Source organism: Pristiophorus japonicus, chromosome 7 (assembly GCF_044704955.1).
Source record: "Pristiophorus japonicus isolate sPriJap1 chromosome 7, sPriJap1.hap1, whole genome shotgun sequence".
Lineage (NCBI taxonomy): Eukaryota > Metazoa > Chordata > Chondrichthyes > Pristiophoridae > Pristiophorus > Pristiophorus japonicus.
In genome coordinates this window covers 217,244,453-217,267,114 of record NC_091983.1, presented here as the reverse complement: position 1 = coordinate 217,267,114, position 22,662 = coordinate 217,244,453, and the positions used below count along the sequence as shown (strand labels likewise).

General features: G+C 53.7%; 1 protein-coding gene across 3 annotated transcripts in view; it reads left to right on the top strand.

The window, feature by feature from the left end:
- LOC139267454 (zinc transporter ZIP9) overlaps positions 1 to 22,662 on the top strand; it is a 111,102-nt gene that overhangs the window by 42,641 nt on the left and 45,799 nt on the right. For 2 of the 3 annotated variants that reach the window (XM_070885799.1, XM_070885800.1), the window contains exons 2-5: positions 1,658 to 1,766; positions 3,463 to 3,642; positions 11,338 to 11,439; positions 14,463 to 14,525. In XM_070885799.1, the coding sequence (XP_070741900.1) occupies positions 1,658 to 1,766; positions 3,463 to 3,642; positions 11,338 to 11,439; positions 14,463 to 14,525 (454 nt within the window). The remainder of the gene's footprint in view (positions 1 to 1,657; positions 1,767 to 3,462; positions 3,643 to 11,337; positions 11,440 to 14,462; positions 14,526 to 22,662) is intronic. The other variant, XM_070885801.1, reaches the window with a different exon arrangement.

Here is a 22,662-nt window from a genome sequence, read left to right as displayed (position 1 = left end):
CTGTACAGAGACAGTCACGGTTTATTCAGCAGGGGAAGGGTTACTCACTGTAACTGTACAGTCATGGTTTATTCAGCAGGGGAAAGGTTACTCACTGTATAACTGTACAGTCACGGTTTATTCAGCAGGCTAAGGGTCATTCACTATATCCTGTACAGTGTCACTGTTTAGTCAGTGGAGTGAAATTAGAGACTAGCCCTGCCTAATTGGAACAATGACTAGCTGAACAGCCATTGTTTGTCTAGTTAATGGTTACATTACTGATTATTATGTACCAGTAAAATATTGGTTTGAGCCACACTGACCTTAATCTCAGAAGATGAATGTAGTTGTACAAAAGTGCTCCATGATTCTATTGTTGTAGCTAATGGCCGTGTAACTACTTAGAATGGAGAGGTGCAGAATTTCACTTTGAAATCGCCTGAGGCCAGTGTAGTGTGAGTGGGAATCGCTGATTTACCCAGTTTGGTCAGTTTTGTCTTCAGACTGGGGCTGATTCTCTGTCTGGTGTTTGGGTCTCTGGCTAGCTCTGTGTGTTGTGAATAGCAGAGGAGCTCCCACTCCAATCCATGGTCAAGTGCCAACCCATTCATTCCTCGTTTAGCATTCCAAACAGGATGTCCGCTACCCACACCCTATTTTGATTAATTTGGCCTCAATGCTTTCAGGATATGGACCCAACTCAACAACAGCTTGCATTTATGTAGCCCCTTCAACGCAGTAAAACCTCCCAAGGCACTTCAAAGGTGCATTATCAAACAAACTTTGCCACATTCCCCCAGACTCTGAAATTGGATTCAACTTGTACATGCCTGGAGTGGGAATGTTGTCCAGCCAATAAACAGCAGCCAGGCTGTTATTCTGATCCCACACACCAGAATTCTTGGCCCTTATCCCTCATCGCAGCCTGGGGACTCACTGAAGGAGAGCTACACCAGCATTCTTGAGACTTTTTTTTTTACAATCAGCAGCAAGGAGAGGCACATTCAGTTTAACATCTTATCTGAAAGCCAACACCCCGAACAGTGCGGCACTCCCCCATTACTGCACTGGAATGTCAGCCCAGATTATGTGCCCCTGGGGTGGGACTTGAACCCACAATCTTCTGACTCAGAAGCTGAGAGTGCAACCCACTGAGCCACAGCTGACACCTAAACATTAACATGTTAAAAAGCTTCTCTATAGCACACCCTTTCTGTAAGTGTAACACTTACTTCCTGTAACAATTTTCCATCACACTTGTGGATTGTTATAAACCACTGTATCCTCAGACTCACCATGAGCAACTCCACAGGAGATTAGCTAGCCTATAATGTATTATAGAGCATTCAGTGTATATTGGGCCAAGAGAAAGAAAGAAAGACAGACTTGCATTTATATAGCGCCTTTCGCGACCATTGGACATCTCAAAATGCTTTACAGCCAATGAAGAGTAGTCACTGTTGTAATGTGGGAAACGCGGCAGCCAACTTGCGCACAGCAAGCTCCCACAAACAGCAGTGTGATAATGACCAGATAATCTGTTTCTGTTATGTTGATTGAGGGCCATAGGTTGTTTTACCTCCAGCTGAGGGGGCAGATAGGACCTTGGTTTACCGTCCCATCCGAAGGACAGATAATGTTGTCTTATCCTGCTCTCTCTCTTTAACTCCTGCAGGAGAAGCTGAAGTTTGTGACCGTGCTGGGAGCAGGATTGCTGTGTGGGACGGCTCTGGCCATCATTATCCCTGAGGGAATGGAGCTGTTGCTGGGAGACCTCACGGCAGGTGTGTGCCCACTTACACCCACTCACCGATTAGCCTGCGTCTGCATAAAGGACGAAGAGTAAGAGCGGGCACATACATGGAATGGGTACACCTGAGAAGGAGCAGAGAGGCGGGGGGAGCGGGGGGGCGGGGGGTCACATATACTGACCTGTTCAAATGGCTCAACAAATTGATAAAGCTGTAATGATACATGGCTGTGGGATCTTGAGCTTTATGAAGAGAGGCCTTGGTTATAGGTGATGAAATAGGGAAAACTGTTTCCAGTGGTCATCACCAAAGGAGCAAAGGGAGAGGTTGGGAGACATTTACATTCCAAGGATGGTTGTTGGGACATGGAATGCCCCACTGGGACTTGTGGGAGCAGAATCCAGAGCAGCTTTCCAAAGGAAATGTAAGAAATACTTGGAAGAAGATAAGTTTAAAAGGGCCGGGTAATCGGACCAATGGGATCGCTCCTTTCGGGAGCGGGCACTGCGCGATAGGCCCAGTGGTCTCCTGCCGTGCTGTCAGATTCTAGTGGTTCAACATTTTGGGCAGAGAAACAGGCCAGAAATCCTTCATTACATCGCTCCCCACATCAGCCGCCTGTTATTAAACCTACGTGGCGGAACAGACTCAAGGGGCTGAATTCCCTACGTTATCGCCCCCCCCTCCCCCCCCCCCGCCCTGGTCTCCTTTTCATTGAAGGGCAACGGAAATGGAAAGCAGCCGGTGTGCCTGACGGGTGTCCGATCGGCTCGGCCCGTTTTACGCCCCACCGACACTGAATTTTAACCCTATTACATTTTTTTAACCCACCTTTTCTGAATATTTTGCCTTTTCCCTTCCCCTGTGAGCTATTACCACTGCAATACACACTGAGCGAATTCTAGAAGCAGTTTTTTGTACTTATCAAGGTGAGGGATGTTGATGCTGGGGAATGGAGCACTTATTCTACCTTATGCCGTGTCCGCATTGGGCACTACGAGGTCTGGTACGGCACAGTAGATACAGTGTAAAACTCCCTCTACACTGCCCCCTATAGCACCATCACCACCAACCTCGCCCTCAGCTACCGACTGCTCCAGGGTGACTCTGTTCCATCCCATGGCCTGTATCAAAGTCACTTTTCCAGTTGGTGCTGAATTGGTGGCAATTTGCTGATGTAGGGCTCAGACCCCCCACTGAGGATCTGTACGCAGATTCCCCCAGACTTGTATCATCTTTTGGCTGCAGACAGCGGAAGCTTGCTTCCCGTCAGATCCCAGCGGTTAAAGACCACTGTACCACCTAATTTCCCCCTCCACCTCCCCAATCCCTGGTGAAACTGTGCTGGCATTGTGTTGAATGGCGAAATACAGTAATTAACCCTGGTTCAGATACGACCCGGTTAATCCCCAATCGGCCTGGTTACACTTCAGGACATATCCTCCACTCACTGTGCCACACAGTCGGTAACTTGGCCGTATTTAAGTATTTCAACTCCTCCCTACAGATTGAGATATTTGAATATTACTGGTCATCCCCTCCAGGTTAGATATTTAAATACCTGTTCCTTGTCCTACTGTTTAAAGCAGAGGCCTGCGAGCGAGGCTTTGATCCTGACCAATCAAGAAGGGGCTACACAAAGTGGGGGGAACGGGGTGGGCGGGTGGAAGAAACGATAAAAGTATTTTGCCACATTCGTTTTGAAATAACATTTTGTCTGAAATTACAGATTACCAAAGGAATATATCACAGAGTCAAGTTCTCACGGAACCCGAGGTGTCTGACGGAAAACAGGCTGGCACAAAGCAGCTTGCACCCCCCCACTTCATCATTGGTGTCTCCCTTGTCATGGGCTTCCTGCTAATGTTCGTTGTTGATCAGGTTGGCAACTGCATTGCGTGGCAAGGAGGTGTGTTCAACTGTCTGATGAAAATCATTTACCCTACAATGTACTTTCTTCTCTCTATTATTTGGGATGTGTGCGTCGCTGGTAAGGCCAGTGCTTATTGCCCATCCATGGTTCAGAAGGTGGTGGCGAGCCTTATTCTTGAACCACTGCAGTCCGTGTGGTGATGTTATAGAGTTCCAGGATTTTGACCCAGTGACGATGAAGGAACAGCAATATATATTCCCAGTCAGGATGCTGTGTGACTTAGAGGGGAACTTGGAGGTGGTGGTGTTCCCTCAACACTGCAATATTTAAGATTGCAAATCTCCAAAACAGGTGACTTGCTTTGAGTTCGGAGATCAGATTGCAATCAGCCGACCCTGATCTTTCACCTGAGGTGGAGGCTCTCACGCTCAGCTAGTGCCAGTGACAGGTCCAATGGCACTCAATTCAGTGGGATTTTCAGGGTGGACTTTTCGGTGTCTACGCGCTCGTCAAACATTCAACATCTTGGGGTAGAATTTCCACTTTGGGCGTAATCATGAAATTGGGCATAAACTGCACTGGTTCGGTTACAGTTCTATAGAGCTTCTATAGATATGTGAAGAGAAAAAGATTAGTGAAGACAAACTTAGGTCCCTTGCAGTCGGATTCGGCTGAATTTATGATGGGGAACAAAGAAATGGCAGACCAATTGAACAAATACTTTGGTTCTGTCTTCACAAAGAAAGACACAAATAACCTTCCAGAAATACTAGGGGTCCGAAGGTCTAGTGAGAAGGAGGAACTGAAGGATATCCTTATTAGGCGGGAAATTGTGTTAGGGAAATTGACGGGATTGAAGGCCGATAAATCCCCGGGGCCTGATAGTCTACATCCCAGAGTACTTAAGGAAATGGCCCTAGAAATAGTGGATGCATTGGTGATAATTTTCCAACAGTCTATCTACTCTGGATTAGTTCCTATGGACTGGAGAGTTGCTAATGTAACACCACTTTTTAAAAAAGGAGGGAGAGAGAAAACGGGTAATTATAGACCCATTAGCCTGACATCAGTAGTGGGGAAAATGTTGGAATCAATTATTAAAGATGAAATAGCAGTACATTTGGAAAGCAGTGATAGGATTGGTCCAAGTCAGCATGGATTTATGAAGGGGAAATCATGCTTGACAAATCTTCTGGAATTTTTTGAGGATGTAACTAGTAGAGTGGACAAGGGAGAACCAGTGGATGTGGTGTATTTGGACTTTCAAAAGGCTTTTGACAAGGTCCCACACAAGAGATTGGTGTGCAAAATTAAAGCACATGGTATTGGGGGTAATGTACTGACATGGATAGAGAACTGGTTGGCAGACAAGAAGCAGAGAGTCGGGATAAACGGGTCCTTTTCAGAATGGCAGGCAGTGACTAGTGGAGTGCCGCAGGGCTCGGTTCTGGGACAATATATATTAATGATTTGGATGATGGAATTGAGTGTAATATCTCCAAGTTTGCAGATGACACTAAACTGGGTGGTGGTGTGAGCTGTGAGGAGGACGCTAAGAGGCTGCAAGATGATTTGGACAGGTTAGGCGAGTGGGCAAATACATGGCAGATGCAGTATAATGTGGATAAATGTGAGGTTATCCACTTTGGGGGCAAAAACACGAAGGCAGAATATTATCTGAATGGTGGCAGATTAGGAAAAGGGGAGGTGCAGCGAGACCTGGGTGTCATGATTCATCAGTCATTGAAGATTGGCATGCAGGTACAGCAGGCAGTGAAGAAGGCAAATGGTATGTTGGCCTTCATAGCAAGGGGATTTGAGTATAGGAGCAGGGAAGTCTTACTGCAGTTGTACAGGGCCTTGGTGAGGCCCCACCTGGAATATTGTGTTCAGTTTTGGTCTCCTAATCTGAGGAAGGACGTTCTTGCTATTGAGGGAGTGCAGCGAAGGTTCACCAGACTGATTCCTGGGATGACTGGACTGACATATGAGGAGAGACTGGATCAACTGGGCCTGTATTCACTGGAGTTTAGAAGGATGAGAGTGGATCTCATAGAAACATATAAAATTCTGACGGTTAGATGCAGGAAGAATGTTTCCGATGCTGGGGAAGTCCAGAACCAGGAGACATAGTCTTAGGATAAGGGGTAAGCCATTTAGGACTGAGATGAGGAGGAACTTCTTCACTCAGAGAGTTGTTAACCTGTGGAATTCCCTGCCGCAGAGAGTTGTTGATTGGATATATTCAAGAGGGAGTTAGATATGGCCCTTGCGGCTAAAGGGATCAAGGGGTATGGAGAGAAAGCAGAAACGGGGTACTGAAGGAATGATCAGCCATGATCCTATTGAATGGTGGTGCAGGCTCGAAGGGCCAGATGGCCTACTCCTGCACCTATTTTCTATGTTTCTATGTTTCTGTTAAAATGCATTTGCATAATCACAAACGTAAAATCTTCCAGGAACCTGGTACTCAAGCAGCGTAATAGAACGTAATTGTTTCTGTTTTTTCTTTGCATTAAATAATATTCTGTGATGTGTATAATAGCAGTAACCTGGTGCAGTTTTATTAATACAGCTGAAAATGGCTTTATGACAAAAACATGAGCCTTTTAGTAAGGGTGTGCCATTCTCCACCTGTGAGTAACTGGATTTAAAATCACTGACAATTACTTACAAAAACTATACTCAACCATTTCAAAGTTTCACTGGTCAGTTTCATACACTAGTCAGTTTCTTAGTAAATGAAGAAACATGTCAAATATGCTGATTATGCCTGTGTGCCTAAGGAAACAAGCTCATTGTGAAGAGCCTCCTTGAACGGGCACAATCGACGGGAACTCGCCATCCTCAGAATTCCGATTTGGGTACATGGCCAGCGCTGTGGGTAGGGACGGCTTTGAGCAACAGGCTTTTTAAATCAGCGTCAAAGATCATGGAAGCTCGATTTACGCTTGACGTAACGTACGCTTGAGTTTCCGTGATCTTGTGCGTTGGTACAGCCAATTTCACCCGGAGTGAGCTGGTAATACGAGCACCAACTCGACCCCCCTCGATTGTAGTCCTCTGCCTATGAGGCAGAGCATCATCAACAGACCCAAGGTGGGCTCCGGCAGTTTAAAAGATCCTTCAAACGGTACTAGTGAGAGAGCAGGTTATGTGAAGTCAGAGGTCTCGCTGGACCGTCCTTTTTCAGGTGTGATTCAATGCAGTTTGGCCTTTCTAAAAACTTACTACCGTTAGTGTTTGCCCCCTTTAAGTGGATTGGTGGGGACCGCAAATAATTCATACCCACTAAAGCCAGCCCACTCTGCCTTAAGGAGGTAAACAAATGGCAGCCAGGTAACAACGGAAAGACTTTCAGTAAATCATGACGTAAATATAGGGGGATGATTAAGAAGTTTGCAGATGATACTAAAATCAGCTGTGCGGTTGAAGGAGAAAGCTGCAGACTGCAGGAAGTTATCAATGAACTGGTCAGGTGGGCAGAACAGTGGCAAATGGAATTCAATCCGGAGAAGTGTGAGGCAGAAACCCTCACCACATTTAAAAAGTACTTGGATGTGCACTTGAAGTGCCGTAACCTACAGGGCTACGGACCAAGAGCTGGAAAGTGGGATCAGGCTGGATAGCTCTTTGTTGGCCAGTGTGGACACGATGGGCCGAAATGGCCTCCTTCCGTGCTGTAAATTTCTATGATTTTATGATTCGATGATTCTAAATGGGGAATAATGGGAAACGGAAACAGGGCCAGCACATGGGATTAGGATTCCTGCTCGTGTGGAGGATAAACACCAAGACAGACTGGTCGGGCAAAACGGCCTGTTTCCTGGCTGTGACTTCCGTGTAATCCTGGGGGGGGACTCTGAGACGTAACATGATGTGACATCCTGCTCAGTAGTATAATTACTGGAGTTATAATAATATTAGTAATAATATTACTGGACTAGTTAATCAGTAGTAATATTACTGGACTAGTTAATGCCGAGAATGGGACTTCAAATCTCTCCTTGGCAGTTTGAAGATTTTAATTTTGTGGGGTGCAGTTACTGATCATGAATTTATTAGATTGTCATAAAAACAAGTTCACTGTAATGTCCTTTAGGGAAGGAAACCTGCCATCCTTTCCTGGTCTGGTCTATATGTGACTCCAGACCCACACCAACAACGTTCACTCTTAACTGCTTGCTGAAGAAGCCCCGCCTTCCCAGGGCAACTCGGGATGGGCAGTAATTGCCGGCCTTGCCAGCAATGCCGAGAATGAATAAGTAAGTGAGTAATTGAAACCTTACAGGTGTCTTCAGTCATGTTTGATCCTGAGCGGAAAGTGTCTCGGTGTCTTGTGTCTCTTCCTCTCTCCCCTCCCCCAGCCGGTTTTGTTGGCAGGTCATTGAGATCTGGGACGTGCTGGGTTTACAGTGTGCTCTTTGTACTCGGCTGCTACTTTGGGGAGTGGAGTGGGGACTTGTGCAGAGGAGTGGCAGACAAGCCCTTTGCCGGTGAACAGAGGCTCCTTTGTCCTGTCAGTGGGCACCGGTCCGGTAAGCAGACTCTGCCCCTACTTCTCAAAGGGTTTCATGGCCCTTCTCCCAGAACAAAAGGAACAGCTTTGACCACTCCTGCTACACTTGCTGCTTCCTCCACACACCCAGCGTGATTTGAAGCGATTAGAATCTTTTGTTTGAAGTGAACGAAACAGCAGGGAATGAAATGGGGCTTTCCAGGTATGTGTGCAGGTCAGGCGTATATAGAGGATCCCTGGGTCCTGGTATAGTACCATGTCTAAATCAGGGGGAACCATTGCACCACACAGGAACAAACATATAGCTTACACCGGGTCAGGTTCACCAGCTGTTCATGTGTTTTATCACACAGGGTATGCTCCCCTCCCATTTCACCATTCCCTCACTTTCACTCGCCTCACCCCTCTCCCCTCCTCTCCCTCTGCTCTCCCTCCAACCCTTCCCCTCTACCTTACCTCTTCCTACCCTCTCTCTCCCCTCCTCTCCCTCCAACCCTTCCCCTCTACCTTACCTTTCCCCCTTCCCTCCCTTTGCTTTAACCCTCCCCCCCCTTTCCGCATCCCTCTCCTCAGTCTCTTCCCCCTTCCTCTCCTCCCTGTCCTTCCATCCCTCTCCTCCTCTCCCTCCCCTGCTCGCGAGAGCTTGCAATTGGTGGAGACTGGCAAAAGGAGTGCGCCAGAGCTCTTAAAGAGCTGCAGCCGCTATTTAAAGGTGCAGTTGCTGTTGGCCATTAAGGAAATCACTGGCCAGAAGGATTGGACCCACAGCAATTGCAAATGGCTTGATTATGTCACGGAACACCTCCCTTTCCAGGTGCTGCATTGGAGGAAATGTGGGAAGCAAAGGGTTGTCATGTATGGTTCCTCAGGCTACCCTTCCACAGGAGGAGATAACCCAGTGAGTTAAAGCTGTGTCCAACATGCAAAGAACAAGGCAGCAGATCAGGAAAAGGATTTGCCAGCTATGGAAGCTTGCCGAGGTAAGGCGAGTGAGTCTTTCCCTACACTGAGTGCTGTAGTTTGAACAGATACCACCAGTCGCACTGTAACTGAGGCTGCATGCCAAGCCCTCACAAAACACCGAGGCCTGAATCACAGAAGGAGGCTATTCGGCCTGTCGAGCCGGTGCCACTCTCTGCAAGTCTGCCTCATCTAGGCCCACTCCCCCCCCGTTCCCTTTCCCCATAGTCCTGCAAATGTTTTTCTTTTAGGCACTTATCCAATTACCATTTGAGAGCCACGGTTGGGCAATTCATTCCAGATCCTAACCACTCGCTGCGTAAAAAAAGTTTTTCCTCATGTCAAGAGAGATCTCCAAAACACACTTCAGAAATTCTTCCCCCTCTGCCCTTCACATTTCCGCCCTAGCCACATTACCGAAACATAGAAATTTACAGGGCAGAAGGAGGCCATTTCAGCCCATCGTGTCTATGCCGGCCGACAAAGAGCCGCACGGCCCTCGGTCAGCAGTCCTGAAGGTTACATATAAACCTATGAACAATGACCAATGGCGGACAGGTAAAGAGCATCTGGTCCAACCAGTCCGCCCCACACAACTGCGACACCCCATGTATCGCAGCATTTTACACTCCACCCCACCCGGAGCTATGCGATCTCCTGGGCGAGGCAGAAATACAGATTAAAACAATTGGGGGGGAAAAAAATCTAAAAATCCCTCTCTGACCCACCCAGGCAATCGAAACTAGTCCAGGAGACCACTCTGGCCGAAACGGCTCTCATCAAAGTCACAAATGACATCCTTTGTGACTGTGACAAAGACAAACTAGCCCTCCTCGTCCTTCTCGACCTGTCTGCAGCCTTTGACACAGTTGACCACTCTATCCTTCTCTAACGCCTCTCCACAATCGTCCAGCTGGGTGGGACTGCACTCACCTGGTTCCATTCTAAACTATCTTATTGTAGCCAGAGAATCTCCTGCAACGGCTTCTCTTCCCACTCCCACATCATTACCGCTGGTGTCCCCCAAGGATCTATCCTTGGCCCCCTCCTATTTCTCATCTACATGTTGCCCCTTGGTGACATTAACCGAAAACACAGGGTCAGTTTCCACATGTACGCTGATGGCACCCAGCTCTACCTCACTACCACTTCTCTCGACCCTTCCACAGTCTCTAAATTGTCAGACTGCTTGTCCGACCTCCAGTTCCGGAAAACAGAAATTTTCTACAATTGAATATTGGAAAGCCATTGTTTTCGGTCCCTGCCACAAGCTTCATTCCCTAGCCACTGACTCCATCCCTCACTCTAACACCTGTCTGAGGCTGAACCACACTGGTCACAACCTTAGTGTCATATTTGACCCTGAAATGAGCTTCAGACCACATATCCGCACCATAACTGAGACTGTAGCAGACCTGCTGCTTGTAAAGGACAGCGAGAAGGCAGGGCCTGGCTTCTCAGCCGTCCATCGCTGACCCCACCGAGCCCTGGTAACCTGGTGATGGTCGCCCCTGGGCTGGCAGTGGGAGGCTGCCCCTTGTTCCTTTTGGAGGCAATAGGATGACCAACAAGCACCTCGCTCTCCCCTCAAGCCCAGAGCATGTAGCCAGTCCAAGGCCTCTACAGGAGGCCGCCCTGCATGCTTACTGACTCCCGACCCAGGAATCACTACATTACCACCACTGCTCCTGCAAGTGTTACTGTATTGGCACTGGAAAAGCATAGCCTACATCCAAACCTAACTGCATGGATGCATGTTCACTTACTCGCACACTATTGTGGAAACCTGTGCTCTTCAAGCCTTCAGCACGCTGACACCATGGGGTGAATCTCCTCAGGGCCTTGTTCCTTCCGCCACTCTGACTTCAGCGAAAGTTCAGCAGAATCCCCCTGATCACGTGCTTCACCCGGGTTTGCCGCTGAAATCGTGAGACGAATCTTGGTGGTGCAGAGCGGACAGGAACAGGCCCAAGGAGGAGGCGGGGTTCTGTAACCGTAGAGCCTTACCAGTCCTCCTTGGGATAACACTGGCGCAGAAAACATTGAGAGCGCGGGCTGTGGCTGTGGGAGTCTCGCCACAGCCCAGGGCTAGCACCATCCTTCCCTGGTTATGTTTCCTTCACTCCGACAGCTGACCCGCTGGCCTGTAGTCTGGCACACCAGCGCAATGCGTGCTCCAGCGCTGTGAGCACTGTTTGTAGGGCCACTCCGCAGCCAGCGGACTAATATTTGCTCTTCTTCTGTTTCTGTAGGTGAGCCCCGAGATCCAGGCCCACATTCCCCGGACGGCCAACAATCCAATCCCTCACAACACCCCGCGTCCAGCACTCCTCCTGTAGCAAGCACCAGCACAGGTACATCCACCCAGGGGGATTTAGAGAAAAGAAATCACTTACTTACCTTTATATATTGCCTGTCACAGCCTCAGCACCTCCCAAAGCGCTTTGCAGCCAATGAAGTACTGTAGGAAACGCAGCAGCCAATTTACACCAGCAAGATCCCACACTGAGCAATGTGATAATCACCAGATAATGTTGGTTGAGGGATAAATATTAGCCAGAACACTGGGGAGAACTCCCCTGCTCTTGTGTGAATAGTGCCATGGGATCTTTTACATCCAGCTGAGAGGGCAGACAGGGATATGGTTCATCGCCTGAACCGAAAGATGCACCTCTGAAGCTGCAGCACTCCCTCAGTCCTGCACTGGAGTGTCAGCCTATGATTTATGTGCTCAAGTCTCTGGACTGGAACTCACGACCTTCTGACTCAGAGGCGAGAGTGCTACCCACTGAGCCACAGCTGACACTTTTATAGCTTGAGGAGGTCGCACTGTGTGAATCACAAAGCATAAGTGAACTGTCGCAGGAATGGTGGTGGCAGAGAGGGGGCCAACGTGTGCTGGCCAGAGGGCCATCTGACGTCCTTCCTCAGCTGCCGCATTTAAAGGAGGATGTTATGGGAGCATCAATAAACTTGCCGTAAAGCGCCTGTGCCAGGTACCCTGCCAGGTACGTGCTGCTACACGGGCGTGTATGTAGTCCAGTATGGCGTGCGTGGCAACTTCCCTGCATGTGAAGGAGGGAATCTCACACTGCTGTGTTGGTGACCCTTCACCCTTGACCCTGCCCTGCAGGAGAGAGGCATTTCACAGGGCCGGAGGTCTGCTCCCTGGATATAACGAGGCAGCGCCTAGTGACAGGGTCAGGCACAGACAGCGGAAGCAATTGCAGGGCCGTCAAATGATCCAGCACCTGGTAACTGAGGGGCGCCTCACTGATACCCAGCAGTCGGACACACACCTCACTTATTCCTGTCACTGGGCGAGCACTGAGGGGGCCATTTTAACTTTGATGATGGTGTAAAATGCAAGATATTGAATTGACCACCCGTTAGATACCGTGGCTATTTGCCCCCTCCGTTAACTCTAATGGATCAGGCGGGGTGTTTAACAGTCGGCAAATTCGTCATCGCCCATTTTACACCATTACCCAGAGTTCAGATTACGTCTCAGAGTGCAACACAAGGTTAGGTACAACAGCACACAGACCATACCCTAGGGCAAAAGTATAAATATAATATCGACGGGCCACTTATAGCAAACTAATTCGGTTGCATTTTAGCCACAGTTGTGTTGTGATGCTGTTGAATGAGGTACTAAGCAGGTCAAAGAATGAACCATCTTAACAGCTGAGTGAGTAAAGGGGCCAATGATGCTGACGGTGTAATGGGCTCTGCATTCTACACGTGTGGACAGGATGGTCAGTCCATTGAACAGAGCCCGATTTAGCTCAAGGTCTCGTCTGAGTCAGTCGTAAAATCTTGTCTGCAAAGCTGTTGCAACAGAAATATTGCCTGGCTTCTCGTTAGAGACATGGCACTGGTCAGTGAGTGGTCCTCTTCCCCCTCCCTCTGCCTCCTCACACTGCCTCCTCCCTCTCCCTCCACCATACCTCCTCCTCTTCCCTCTCCCTCCTCCCTCTCCCTCCACCATACCTCCTCCTCTTCCCTCTCTCTCCTCCCTCTCCCTCCTCCTCCCTCCGTCTCCTCCCTCTGCCTCCTCCCTCTCCCTCCACCGTACCTCCTTCTCTTCCCTATCCCTCCACCATACCTCCTCCTCGTCCCTCTCCCTCCACCATACCTCCTCCTCTTCCCTCTCCCTCTTCCTCCACCATACCTCCTCCTCTTCCCTCTCCCTCCTCCTCTCCCTCCTCCCTCTGCCTCCTCCCTCCGCCTCCTTCCTCTGTTTCCTCCCTCTGCCTCCTCCCTCTGCTTCCTCACACTGCCTCCTCCCTCTCCCTCCACCATACCTCCTCCTCCCTCTCCCTCCGCCTCCACCTCCCTCCCCCTCCCCCTCCTCCCACCTCTAACTCCTCCTCCTCCTTCTCTCTTTTCCATTATTAAGCCTCTCGATAGCAAGGTTGTGGAACTATAACTAGTGCTGCTTCAAGGGACCAATTGTGTCTTTAATCCTGGTGGCTTTCTGAACCTCTTTGTATTTCCAGTTTGCTGCTATTGGTGGCTGTCTCGATGGTGTCATAAGCCAGGGCTGAAGATAGCCCAGGTCTCCTCAATGACAGAAGTACAGTCTGCTTCCTTCTTGGCATATGTTTCTCTCACAATGAAGGCATGATGTCTGCTGTCTGGGAAGTGAGCATGGATCCTATATTGCAGCTCACTGAGCAGTGATGGAGAGCTCCATGAAGGCATGTGTGTAGCAGCCTGGATGGTCACATCATTGCTTTCAGTAATGACATGGGCTTTGGGGAACTTTGTAATGCAGGGAAATCGCAGTGCCAATGTTCCGGGGGGAAGGCGATAATGGTGCTCGCTCCAACGGACCGCTTCATATATCAGTGTGCTGCGATTGGCTAATGTCATCTCACGCAGAATGGAAAACCTAACCTTGTGTGAGCCCGGGAGGTGAGTTTTGGCCAGATATTCTACCACAAAAACATCACAGCCAAGGCTGATCCTGTCCTCAATCAATGCCTACACACACAGGGACAGCCAATGGTAGATGCTCGCCAAGGCAGCACCTCCCAAAACCACGTAGAAGGACAAGGGCAGAAGGTGCCTGGGAGCACCATCACCTCCAAGTCGCACCATCCTGACTTGGCCATTTATCGCCATTCTTTCATCATCGCTGGGTCAAAACTCTCTACCTTCATAATTTGCAGCACCTCCATTAAATCTCCCCTTAACCTTCTCTGCTCTAAGGAGAACACCCGGAGATTCTCCCATTACAGCTCCAGCCCCTGTGGCTATTACAATCACCGCGTTTGCTCGATATTTATATTCGTATTCTGAAAATGTTTTATTACATAATGAGATATTCCTCTGTTTGTTATTAATATAAGGTTTTATGTTTAAACCACAGAACCAAGGACAGGGTCTGGATCCAGCCTGACTGCGACGCTTGGCCTGGTTATTCATGCTGCAGGTACTGAACCAGACTTCTCTGACTCAAGGAACAGGGGATTTGCACAGCGTCCCTGTGGAGTGGGGGATTTAAAGGGAAACCTGTTTGGGGTGGTGAAGTAATATCTGTCTTGTTTGCTGGGGAAGGGTTAGGTGCTGGGATCGGTATGGTGAGGGGGATGGTGCTGGGATCTGTATGGTAAGTGGGGGAGGTGCTGGGATCTGTATGGTGAGGGGAGGGGAGCTGCTGGGATCGGTATGGTGAGAGAGGGAAGTGCAGGGATCAGTATGCTGAGAGAGGGAGGTGCTGGAATCGGTATGGTGAGGGAGGGAGGTGCTGGGATTAGTATGATGAGGCGGGGGAGGTGCTGGGATCGGTATGGTGATAGGGGGGGTGAAGCTGCTGGGATCAGTATGGTGAGGGAGGGAGATACTGGGATCGGTATGGTAACGGGGGTGGGGAGTTGCTGGGATCAGTATGGTGAGGGGGGAAGCTGCTCGGATCGGTATGATGGGGGGGAGCTGCTGGGATCGGTATGGTGAGGGGGGGGTTGGTGCTGGAATCGGTATGGTGAGGGGGCGAGGTGCTGGGATTGGTATGGTGAGGGGGTGAGGTGCTGGGATCAGTATGGTGAGGGGGCGAGGTGCTGGGATCAGTATGGTGAGGGGGCGAGGTGCTGGGATCGCTATGGTGAGGCGGGGAGCTGCTGGGATCGGTATGGTGAGGGGGGAATGTGCTGGGATCGGTATGGTGAGGGGGGGAGGTGCTGGGATCGGTATGGTGAGGGGGGGAATGTGCTGGGATCGGTATGGTGAGGGGGAGAGGTGCTGGGATCGGTATGGTGAGGGCGGGGTCATGTTGCGATCAGTATGGTGAGGGAGGAAGGTGCTGGGATCAGTATGGTGAGGGGAAGAGGTGCTGGGATCGATATGGTGAGGGGAAGAGGTGCTGGGATCGATATGGTGAGGGAGGAGGTGCTGGGATCGGTATGGTGAGTGGGGGGAGGTGCTGGGATCAGTATGGTGTAGTGGGAGGTGCTAGGATCGGTATGGTGAGGGGAAGAGGTGCTGGGATCGATGTGGTGAGGAAGGAGGTGCTGGGATCAGTATGGTGAGGGGGAGAGGGAGGTGCTGGGATCAGTATGGTGAGCGGGGGGAGGTGCTGGGATCGCTATGGTGAGGCGGGGAGCTGCTGGGATCGGTATGGTGAGGGGGGGAATGTGCTGGGATCGGTATGGTGAGGGGGGAGGTGCTGGGATCGGTATGGTGAGAGGAGGGAGATGCTTGGACTGTTATGGTGAGTGGGGGAGCTGCTGGGATCGGTATGGTGATGGGGGGCAGGTGCTGGGATCGGTATGGTGATGGGGGGCAGGTGCTGGGATCGGTATTGTGAGGGGGAGTGAGGTGCTGGGATCGGTATGGTGAGGGGTGGTGCTGGGATCGGTATGGTGTGGGGGGGCGGTGCTCGGATCGGTATGGTGGGGGGGGGAGGTGCTGGGATCGGTATGGTGAGGGAGGAGAGGTGCTGGGATCGGTATGGTGAGGGGGGCGTGCTGGGATCGGTATGGTGAGGGGTGGTGCTGGGATCGGTATGGTGAGGGGGGAGGTGCTGGGATCGGTATGGTGGGGGGGGAGGTGCTGGGATCGGTATGGTGAGGGAGGAGAGGTGCTGGGATCGATATGGTGGGGAGGGGAGGTGCTGGGATCGGTATGGTGAGGGAGGAGAGGTGCTGGGATCGCTTTGGTGAGGGTGGAGGTGCTGGGATCGGTATGGTGAGGGGTGGTGCTGGGATCGGTATGGTGTGGGGGCGGTGCTCGGATCGGTATGGTGGGGGGGGGGAGGTGCTGGGATCAGTATGGTGAGGGGCGGGAGGTGCTGGGATCAGTATGGTGAGGACATCGGTATTGTGAGGGGGGAGATGCTGGGATCGGTATGGTGAGGGCGGTGTGCTGTGATCGGTTTGGTGAGGGGGGGAGGTGCTGATCGGTATGGTGAGCGGTGGGAGGTGCTGGGATCAGTATGGTGAGGCGGGAAGGTGCTGGGATTGGTATGGTGAGGGGGGCTGGTGCTGGGATCGGTATGGTGAGGGGGGGAGCTTCTGGGATCGGTATGGTGAGGGGGGAGAGGTGCTGGGATCGGTATGGTGAGGGAGGGAGCTGCTGGTATCGGTATGAGAAGGGGGAGGCAGCTGGGATCGGTATGGTGAGGGGGGCTGGTGCTGGGATCGGTATGGTGAGGGGGGGAGCTGCTGGGATCGGTATGGTGAGGGAGGGAGCTGCTGGTATCGGTATGAGAAGGGGGAGGCAGCTGGGATCGGTATGGTGAGGGGGGCTGGTGCTGGGATCGGTATGGTGAGGGGGGGAGCTGCTGGGATCGGTATGGTGAGGGAGGGAGCTGCTGGTATCGGTATGAGAAGGGGGAGGCAGCTGGGATCGGTATGGTGAGGGGGGCTGGTGCTGGGATCGGTATGATGCGGGAGGGAACTGCTGGGATCAGTATAGTGAGGGTTTGTGAGGTGCTGGGATCTGTATGGTGAGGGGGACGTGCTGGCATCGGTATGGTGTGGGAGGGAGGTGCTGGGATCGGCATGGTGTGGGAGGGAGGTGCTGGGATCGGCATGGTGTGGGAGGGAGGTGCTAGGATCGGTATGGTGAGGGGGGAGGTGTTGGGATCGGTATGGTGAAGGAGGGAGGTGCTGGGATCGGTATGGTGAGGGGGGGAGGTGCTGGGTTCGGTATGGTGAGGGGGGGAGGTGCTCGGATCGGTATGGTGGGGGGGAATGAGGTGGGATCGGTATGGTGAGGGGGGGGATGAGGTGGGATCGGTATGGTGAGGGGGGAGGTGCTGGGTTCGGTATGGTGAGGGGGTAGGTGCTGGGATCGGTATGGTAAGGGGGGAGAGGTGCTGGGATCAGTATGGTGTGGGGGGAGGTGCTCGGATCGGTATGGTGAGGTGGGGGGAGGTGCTGGGATCGGTATGGTGAGGAGGGGAGGTGTTGGGATCGGTATGGTGTTGGGGGGCGGTGCTAGGATCGGTATGGTGAGGTGGGGGGAGGTGCTAGGATCGGTATGGTGAGGTGGGGGGAGGTGTTGGGATCGGTATGGTGAGGAGGGGAGAGGTGTTGGGATCGGTATGGTGTTGGGGGGAGGTGCTAGGATCGGTATGGTGAGGAGTGGGGAGGTGTTGGGATCGGTATGGTGAGGAGGGGGGAGGTGCTGGGATCGGTATGGTAAGGGGGGGAGGTGCTGGGATCGGTATGGTAAGGGGGAGGAGGTGCTGGGATCGGTATGGTGAGGGGGGGAGGTGCTGGGATCGGTATGGTAAGGGGGAGGAGGTGCTGGGATCGGTATGGTGAGGAGGGGGGAGGTGCTGGGATCGGTATGGTGTTGGGGGGAGGTGCTAGGATCGGTATGGTGAGGAGGGGGGAGGTGCTGGGATCGGTATGGTGAGGAGGGGGGAGGTGTTTGGATCGGTATCGTAAGGGGGGAAGGTGTTGGGATCAGTATGGTGTTGGGGGGAGGTGCTGGGATCGGTATGGTGAGGAAGGGGGAGGTGCTGGGATCGGTATGGTAAGGGGGGAGGTGCTGGGATCGGTATGGTAAGGGGGGAGGTGCTGGGATCGGTATGGTAAGGGGGGGCGGTGCTCGGATCGGTATGGTGGGGGGGGGAGGTGCTGGGATCGGTATGGTGAGGGAGGAGAGGTGCTGGGATCGGTATGGTGAGGGGGGCGTGCTGGGATCGGTATGGTGAGGGGTGGTGCTGGGATCGGTATGGTGGGGGGGGAGGTGCTGGGATCGGTATGGTGAGGGAGGAGAGGTGCTGGGATCGATATGGTGGGGAGGGGAGGTGCTGGGATCGGTATGGTGAGGGAGGAGAGGTGCTGGGATCGCTTTGGTGAGGGTGGAGGTGCTGGGATCGGTATGGTGAGGGGTGGTGCTGGGATCGGTATGGTGTGGGGGCGGTGCTCGGATCGGTATGGTGGGGGGGGGGAGGTGCTGGGATCAGTATGGTGAGGGGCGGGAGGTGCTGGGATCAGTATGGTGAGGAGATCGGTATTGTGAGGGGGGAGATGCTGGGATCGGTATGGTGAGGGCGGTGTGCTGTGATCGGTTTGGTGAGGGGGGGAGGTGCTGATCGGTATGGTGAGCGGTGGGAGGTGCTGGGATCAGTATGGTGAGGCGGGAAGGTGCTGGGATTGGTATGGTGAGGGGGGCTGGTGCTGGGATCGGTATGGTGAGGGGGGGAGCTTCTGGGATCGGTATGGTGAGGGGGGAGAGGTGCTGGGATCGGTATGGTGAGGGAGGGAGCTGCTGGTATCGGTATGAGAAGGGGGAGGCAGCTGGGATCGGTATGGTGAGGGGGGCTGGTGCTGGGATCGGTATGGTGAGGGGGGGAGCTGCTGGGATCGGTATGGTGAGGGAGGGAGCTGCTGGTATCGGTATGAGAAGGGGGAGGCAGCTGGGATCGGTATGGTGAGGGGGGCTGGTGCTGGGATCGGTATGGTGAGGGGGGGAGCTGCTGGGATCGGTATGGTGAGGGAGGGAGCTGCTGGTATCGGTATGAGAAGGGGGAGGCAGCTGGGATCGGTATGGTGAGGGGGGCTGGTGCTGGGATCGGTATGATGCGGGAGGGAACTGCTGGGATCAGTATAGTGAGGGTTTGTGAGGTGCTGGGATCTGTATGGTGAGGGGGACGTGCTGGCATCGGTATGGTGTGGGAGGGAGGTGCTGGGATCGGCATGGTGTGGGAGGGAGGTGCTGGGATCGGCATGGTGTGGGAGGGAGGTGCTGGGATCGGCATGGTGTGGGAGGGAGGTGCTAGGATCGGTATGGTGAGGGGGGAGGTGTTGGGATCGGTATGGTGAAGGAGGGAGGTGCTGGGATCGGTATGGTGAGGGGGGGAGGTGCTGGGTTCGGTATGGTGAGGGGGGGAGGTGCTCGGATCGGTATGGTGGGGGGGGAATGAGGTGGGATCGGTATGGTGAGGGGGGGGATGAGGTGGGATCGGTATGGTGAGGGGGTAGGTGCTGGGATCGGTATGGTAAGGGGGGAGAGGTGCTGGGATCAGTATGGTGTGGGGGGAGGTGCTGGGATCGGTATGGTGAGGTGGGGGGAGGTGCTGGGATCGGTATGGTGAGGAGGGGAGGTGTTGGGATCGGTATGGTGTTGGGGGGAGGTGCTAGGATCGGTATGGTGAGGTGGGGGGAGGTGCTAGGATCGGTATGGTGAGGTGGGGGGTGGTGTTGGGATCGGTATGGTGAGGAGGGGAGAGGTGTTGGGATCGGTATGGTGTTGGGGGGAGGTGCTAGGATCGGTATGGTGAGGAGGGGGGAGGTGTTGGGATCGGTATGGTGAGGAGGGGGGAGGTGCTGGGATCGGTATGGTAAGGGGGGGAGGTGCTGGGATCGGTATGGTAAGGGGGAGGAGGTGCTGGGATCGGTATGGTGAGGAGGGGGGAGGTGCTGGGATCGGTATGGTGTTGGGGGGAGGTGCTAGGATCAGTATGGTGAGGAGGGGGGAGGTGCTGGGATCGGTATGGTGAGGAGGGGGGAGGTGTTTGGATCGGTATCGTAAGGGGGGAAGGTGTTGGGATCAGTATGGTGTTGGGGGGAGGTGCTGGGATCGGTATGGTGAGGAAGGGGGAGGTGCTGGGATCGGTATGGTAAGGGGGGAGGTGCTGGGATCGGTATGGTAAGGGGGGAGGTGCTGGGATCGGTATGGTAAGGGGGGAGGTGCTGGGATCGGTATGGTGAGGAGGGGGGAGGTGTTGGGATCGGTATGGTGAGGAGGGGGGAGGTGCTGGGATCGGTATGGTGAGGAGGGGGGAGGTGCTGGGATCGGTATGGTGTTGGGGGGGGAGGTGCTGGGATCGATATGGTAAGGGGGGGAGGTGCTGGGATCGGTATGGTGTTGGGGGGAGGTGCTGGGACCGATATGGTGAGGAGGGGGGAGGTGTTGGGATCGGTATGGTAAGGGGGGGAGGTGCTGGGATCGGTATGGTAAGGGGGGAGGTGCTGGGATCGGTATGGTGAGGAGGGGGGAGGTGTTGGGATCGGTATGGTGAGGGCGGGGTCCTGCTGCGATCGGTATGGTGAGGGAGGAAGGTGCTGGGATCAGTATGGTGAGGGGAAGAGGTGCTGGGATCGATATGGTGAGGGGAAGAGGTGCTGGGATCGATATGGTGAGGGGGGAGGTGCTGGGATCTGTATGGTGAGTGGGGCGAGGTGCTGGGATCAGTATGGTGTAGTGGGAGGTGCTGGGATCGGTATAGTGAGGGGAAGAGGTGCTGGGATCGATGTGGTGAGGAGGGAGGTGCTGGGATCAGTATGGTGAGGGGGAGAGGGAGGTGCTGGGATCAGTATGGTGAGCGGGGGGAGGTGCTGGGATCAGTATGGTGAGGGAGGGAGGTGCTGGGATCGGTATGGTGGGATGGGAGGGAGATGCTTGGACCGTTATGGTGAGTGGGGGAGCTGCTGGGATCGGTATGGTGATGGGGGGCAGGTGCTGGGATCAGTATGGTGATGGGGGGGCAGGATCTGGGATCGGTATTGTGAGGGGGGGTGAGGTGCTGGGATCGGTATGGTGAGGGGTGGTGCTGGGATCGGTATGGTGTGGGGGGGCGGTGCTCGGATCGGTATGGTGGGGGGGGAGGTGCTGGGATCGGTATGGTGAGGGAGGAGAGGTGCTGGGATCGGTATGGTGAGGGGGGCGTGCTGGGATCGGTATGGTGAGGGGTGGTGCTGGGATCGGTATGGTGGGGGGGGAGGTGCTGGGATCGGTATGGTGGGGGGGGAGGTGCTGGGATCGGTATGGTGAGGGAGGAGAGGTGCTGGGATCGGTATGGTGGGGAGGGGAGGTGCTGGGATCGGTATGGTGAGGGAGGAGAGGTGCTGGGATCGGTATGGTGAGGGTGGAGGTGCTGGGATCGGTATGGTGAGGGGTGGTGCTGGGATCGGTATGGTGTGGGGGCGGTGCTCGGATCGGTATGGTGGGGGGGGGGAGGTGCTGGGATCAGTATGGTGAGGGGGGCATGCTGAGATCGGTATGGTGAGGGGGGGTGAGGTGCTGGGATCAGTATGGTGAGGGGCGGGAGGTGCTGGGATCAGTATGGTGAGGAGATCGGTATTGTGAGGGGGGAGATGCTGGGATCGGTATGGTAAGGGACGAGGTGCTGGGATCGGTTTGGTGAGGGGGGGAGGTGCTGAGCGGTGGGAGGTGCTGGGATCAGTATGGTGAGGCGGGAAGGTGCTGGGATTGGTATGGTGAGGGGGGCTGGTGCTGGGATCGGTATGGTGAGGGGGGGAGCTTCTGGGATCGGTATGGTGAGGGGGGCTGGTGCTGGGATCGGTATGGTGAGGGGGGGGAGCTGCTGGGATCGGTATGGTGAGGGGGGAGAGGTGCTGAGATCGGTATGATGCGGGAGGGAGCTGCTGGGATCGGTATAGTGAGGGTTTGTGAGGTGCTGGGATCTGTATGGTGAGGGGGACGTGCTGGCATCGGTATGGTGTGGGAGAGAGGTGCTGGGATCGGGATGGTGTGGGAGGGAGGTGCTGGGATCGGCATGGTGTGGGAGGGAGGTGCTGGGATCGGCATGGTGTGGGAGGGAGGTGCTGGGATCGGTATGGTGAAGGGGGAGGTGTTGGGATCGGTATGGTGAAGGAGGGAGGTGCTGGGATCGGTATGGTGAGGGGGGGAGGTGCTGGGTTCGGTATGGTGAGGGGGGGAGGTGCTAGGATCGGTATGGTGGGGGGGGAATGAGGTGGGATCGGTATGGTGAGGGGGGGGATGAGGTGGGATCGGTATGGTGAGGGGGGAGGTGCTGGGTTCGGTATGGTGAGGGGGGAGGTGCTGGGATCGGTATGGTAAGGGGGGGAAGGGGCAGGGATCGGTATGGTGAGGTGGAGGGAGGTGCTGGGATCGGTATGGTGTTGGGGGGAGGTGCTGGGATCAGTATGGTGTGGGGGGAGGTGCTGGGATCGGTATGGTGAGGTGAGGGGAGGTGCTAGGATCGGTATGGTGAGGTGGGGGGAGGTGTTGGGATCGGTATGGTGTTGGGGGGAGGTGCTAGGATCGGTATGGTGAGGAGGGGGGAGGTGTTGGGATCGGTATGGTGAGGAGGGGGGAGGTGTTGGGATCGGTATGGTGAGGAGGGGGGAGGT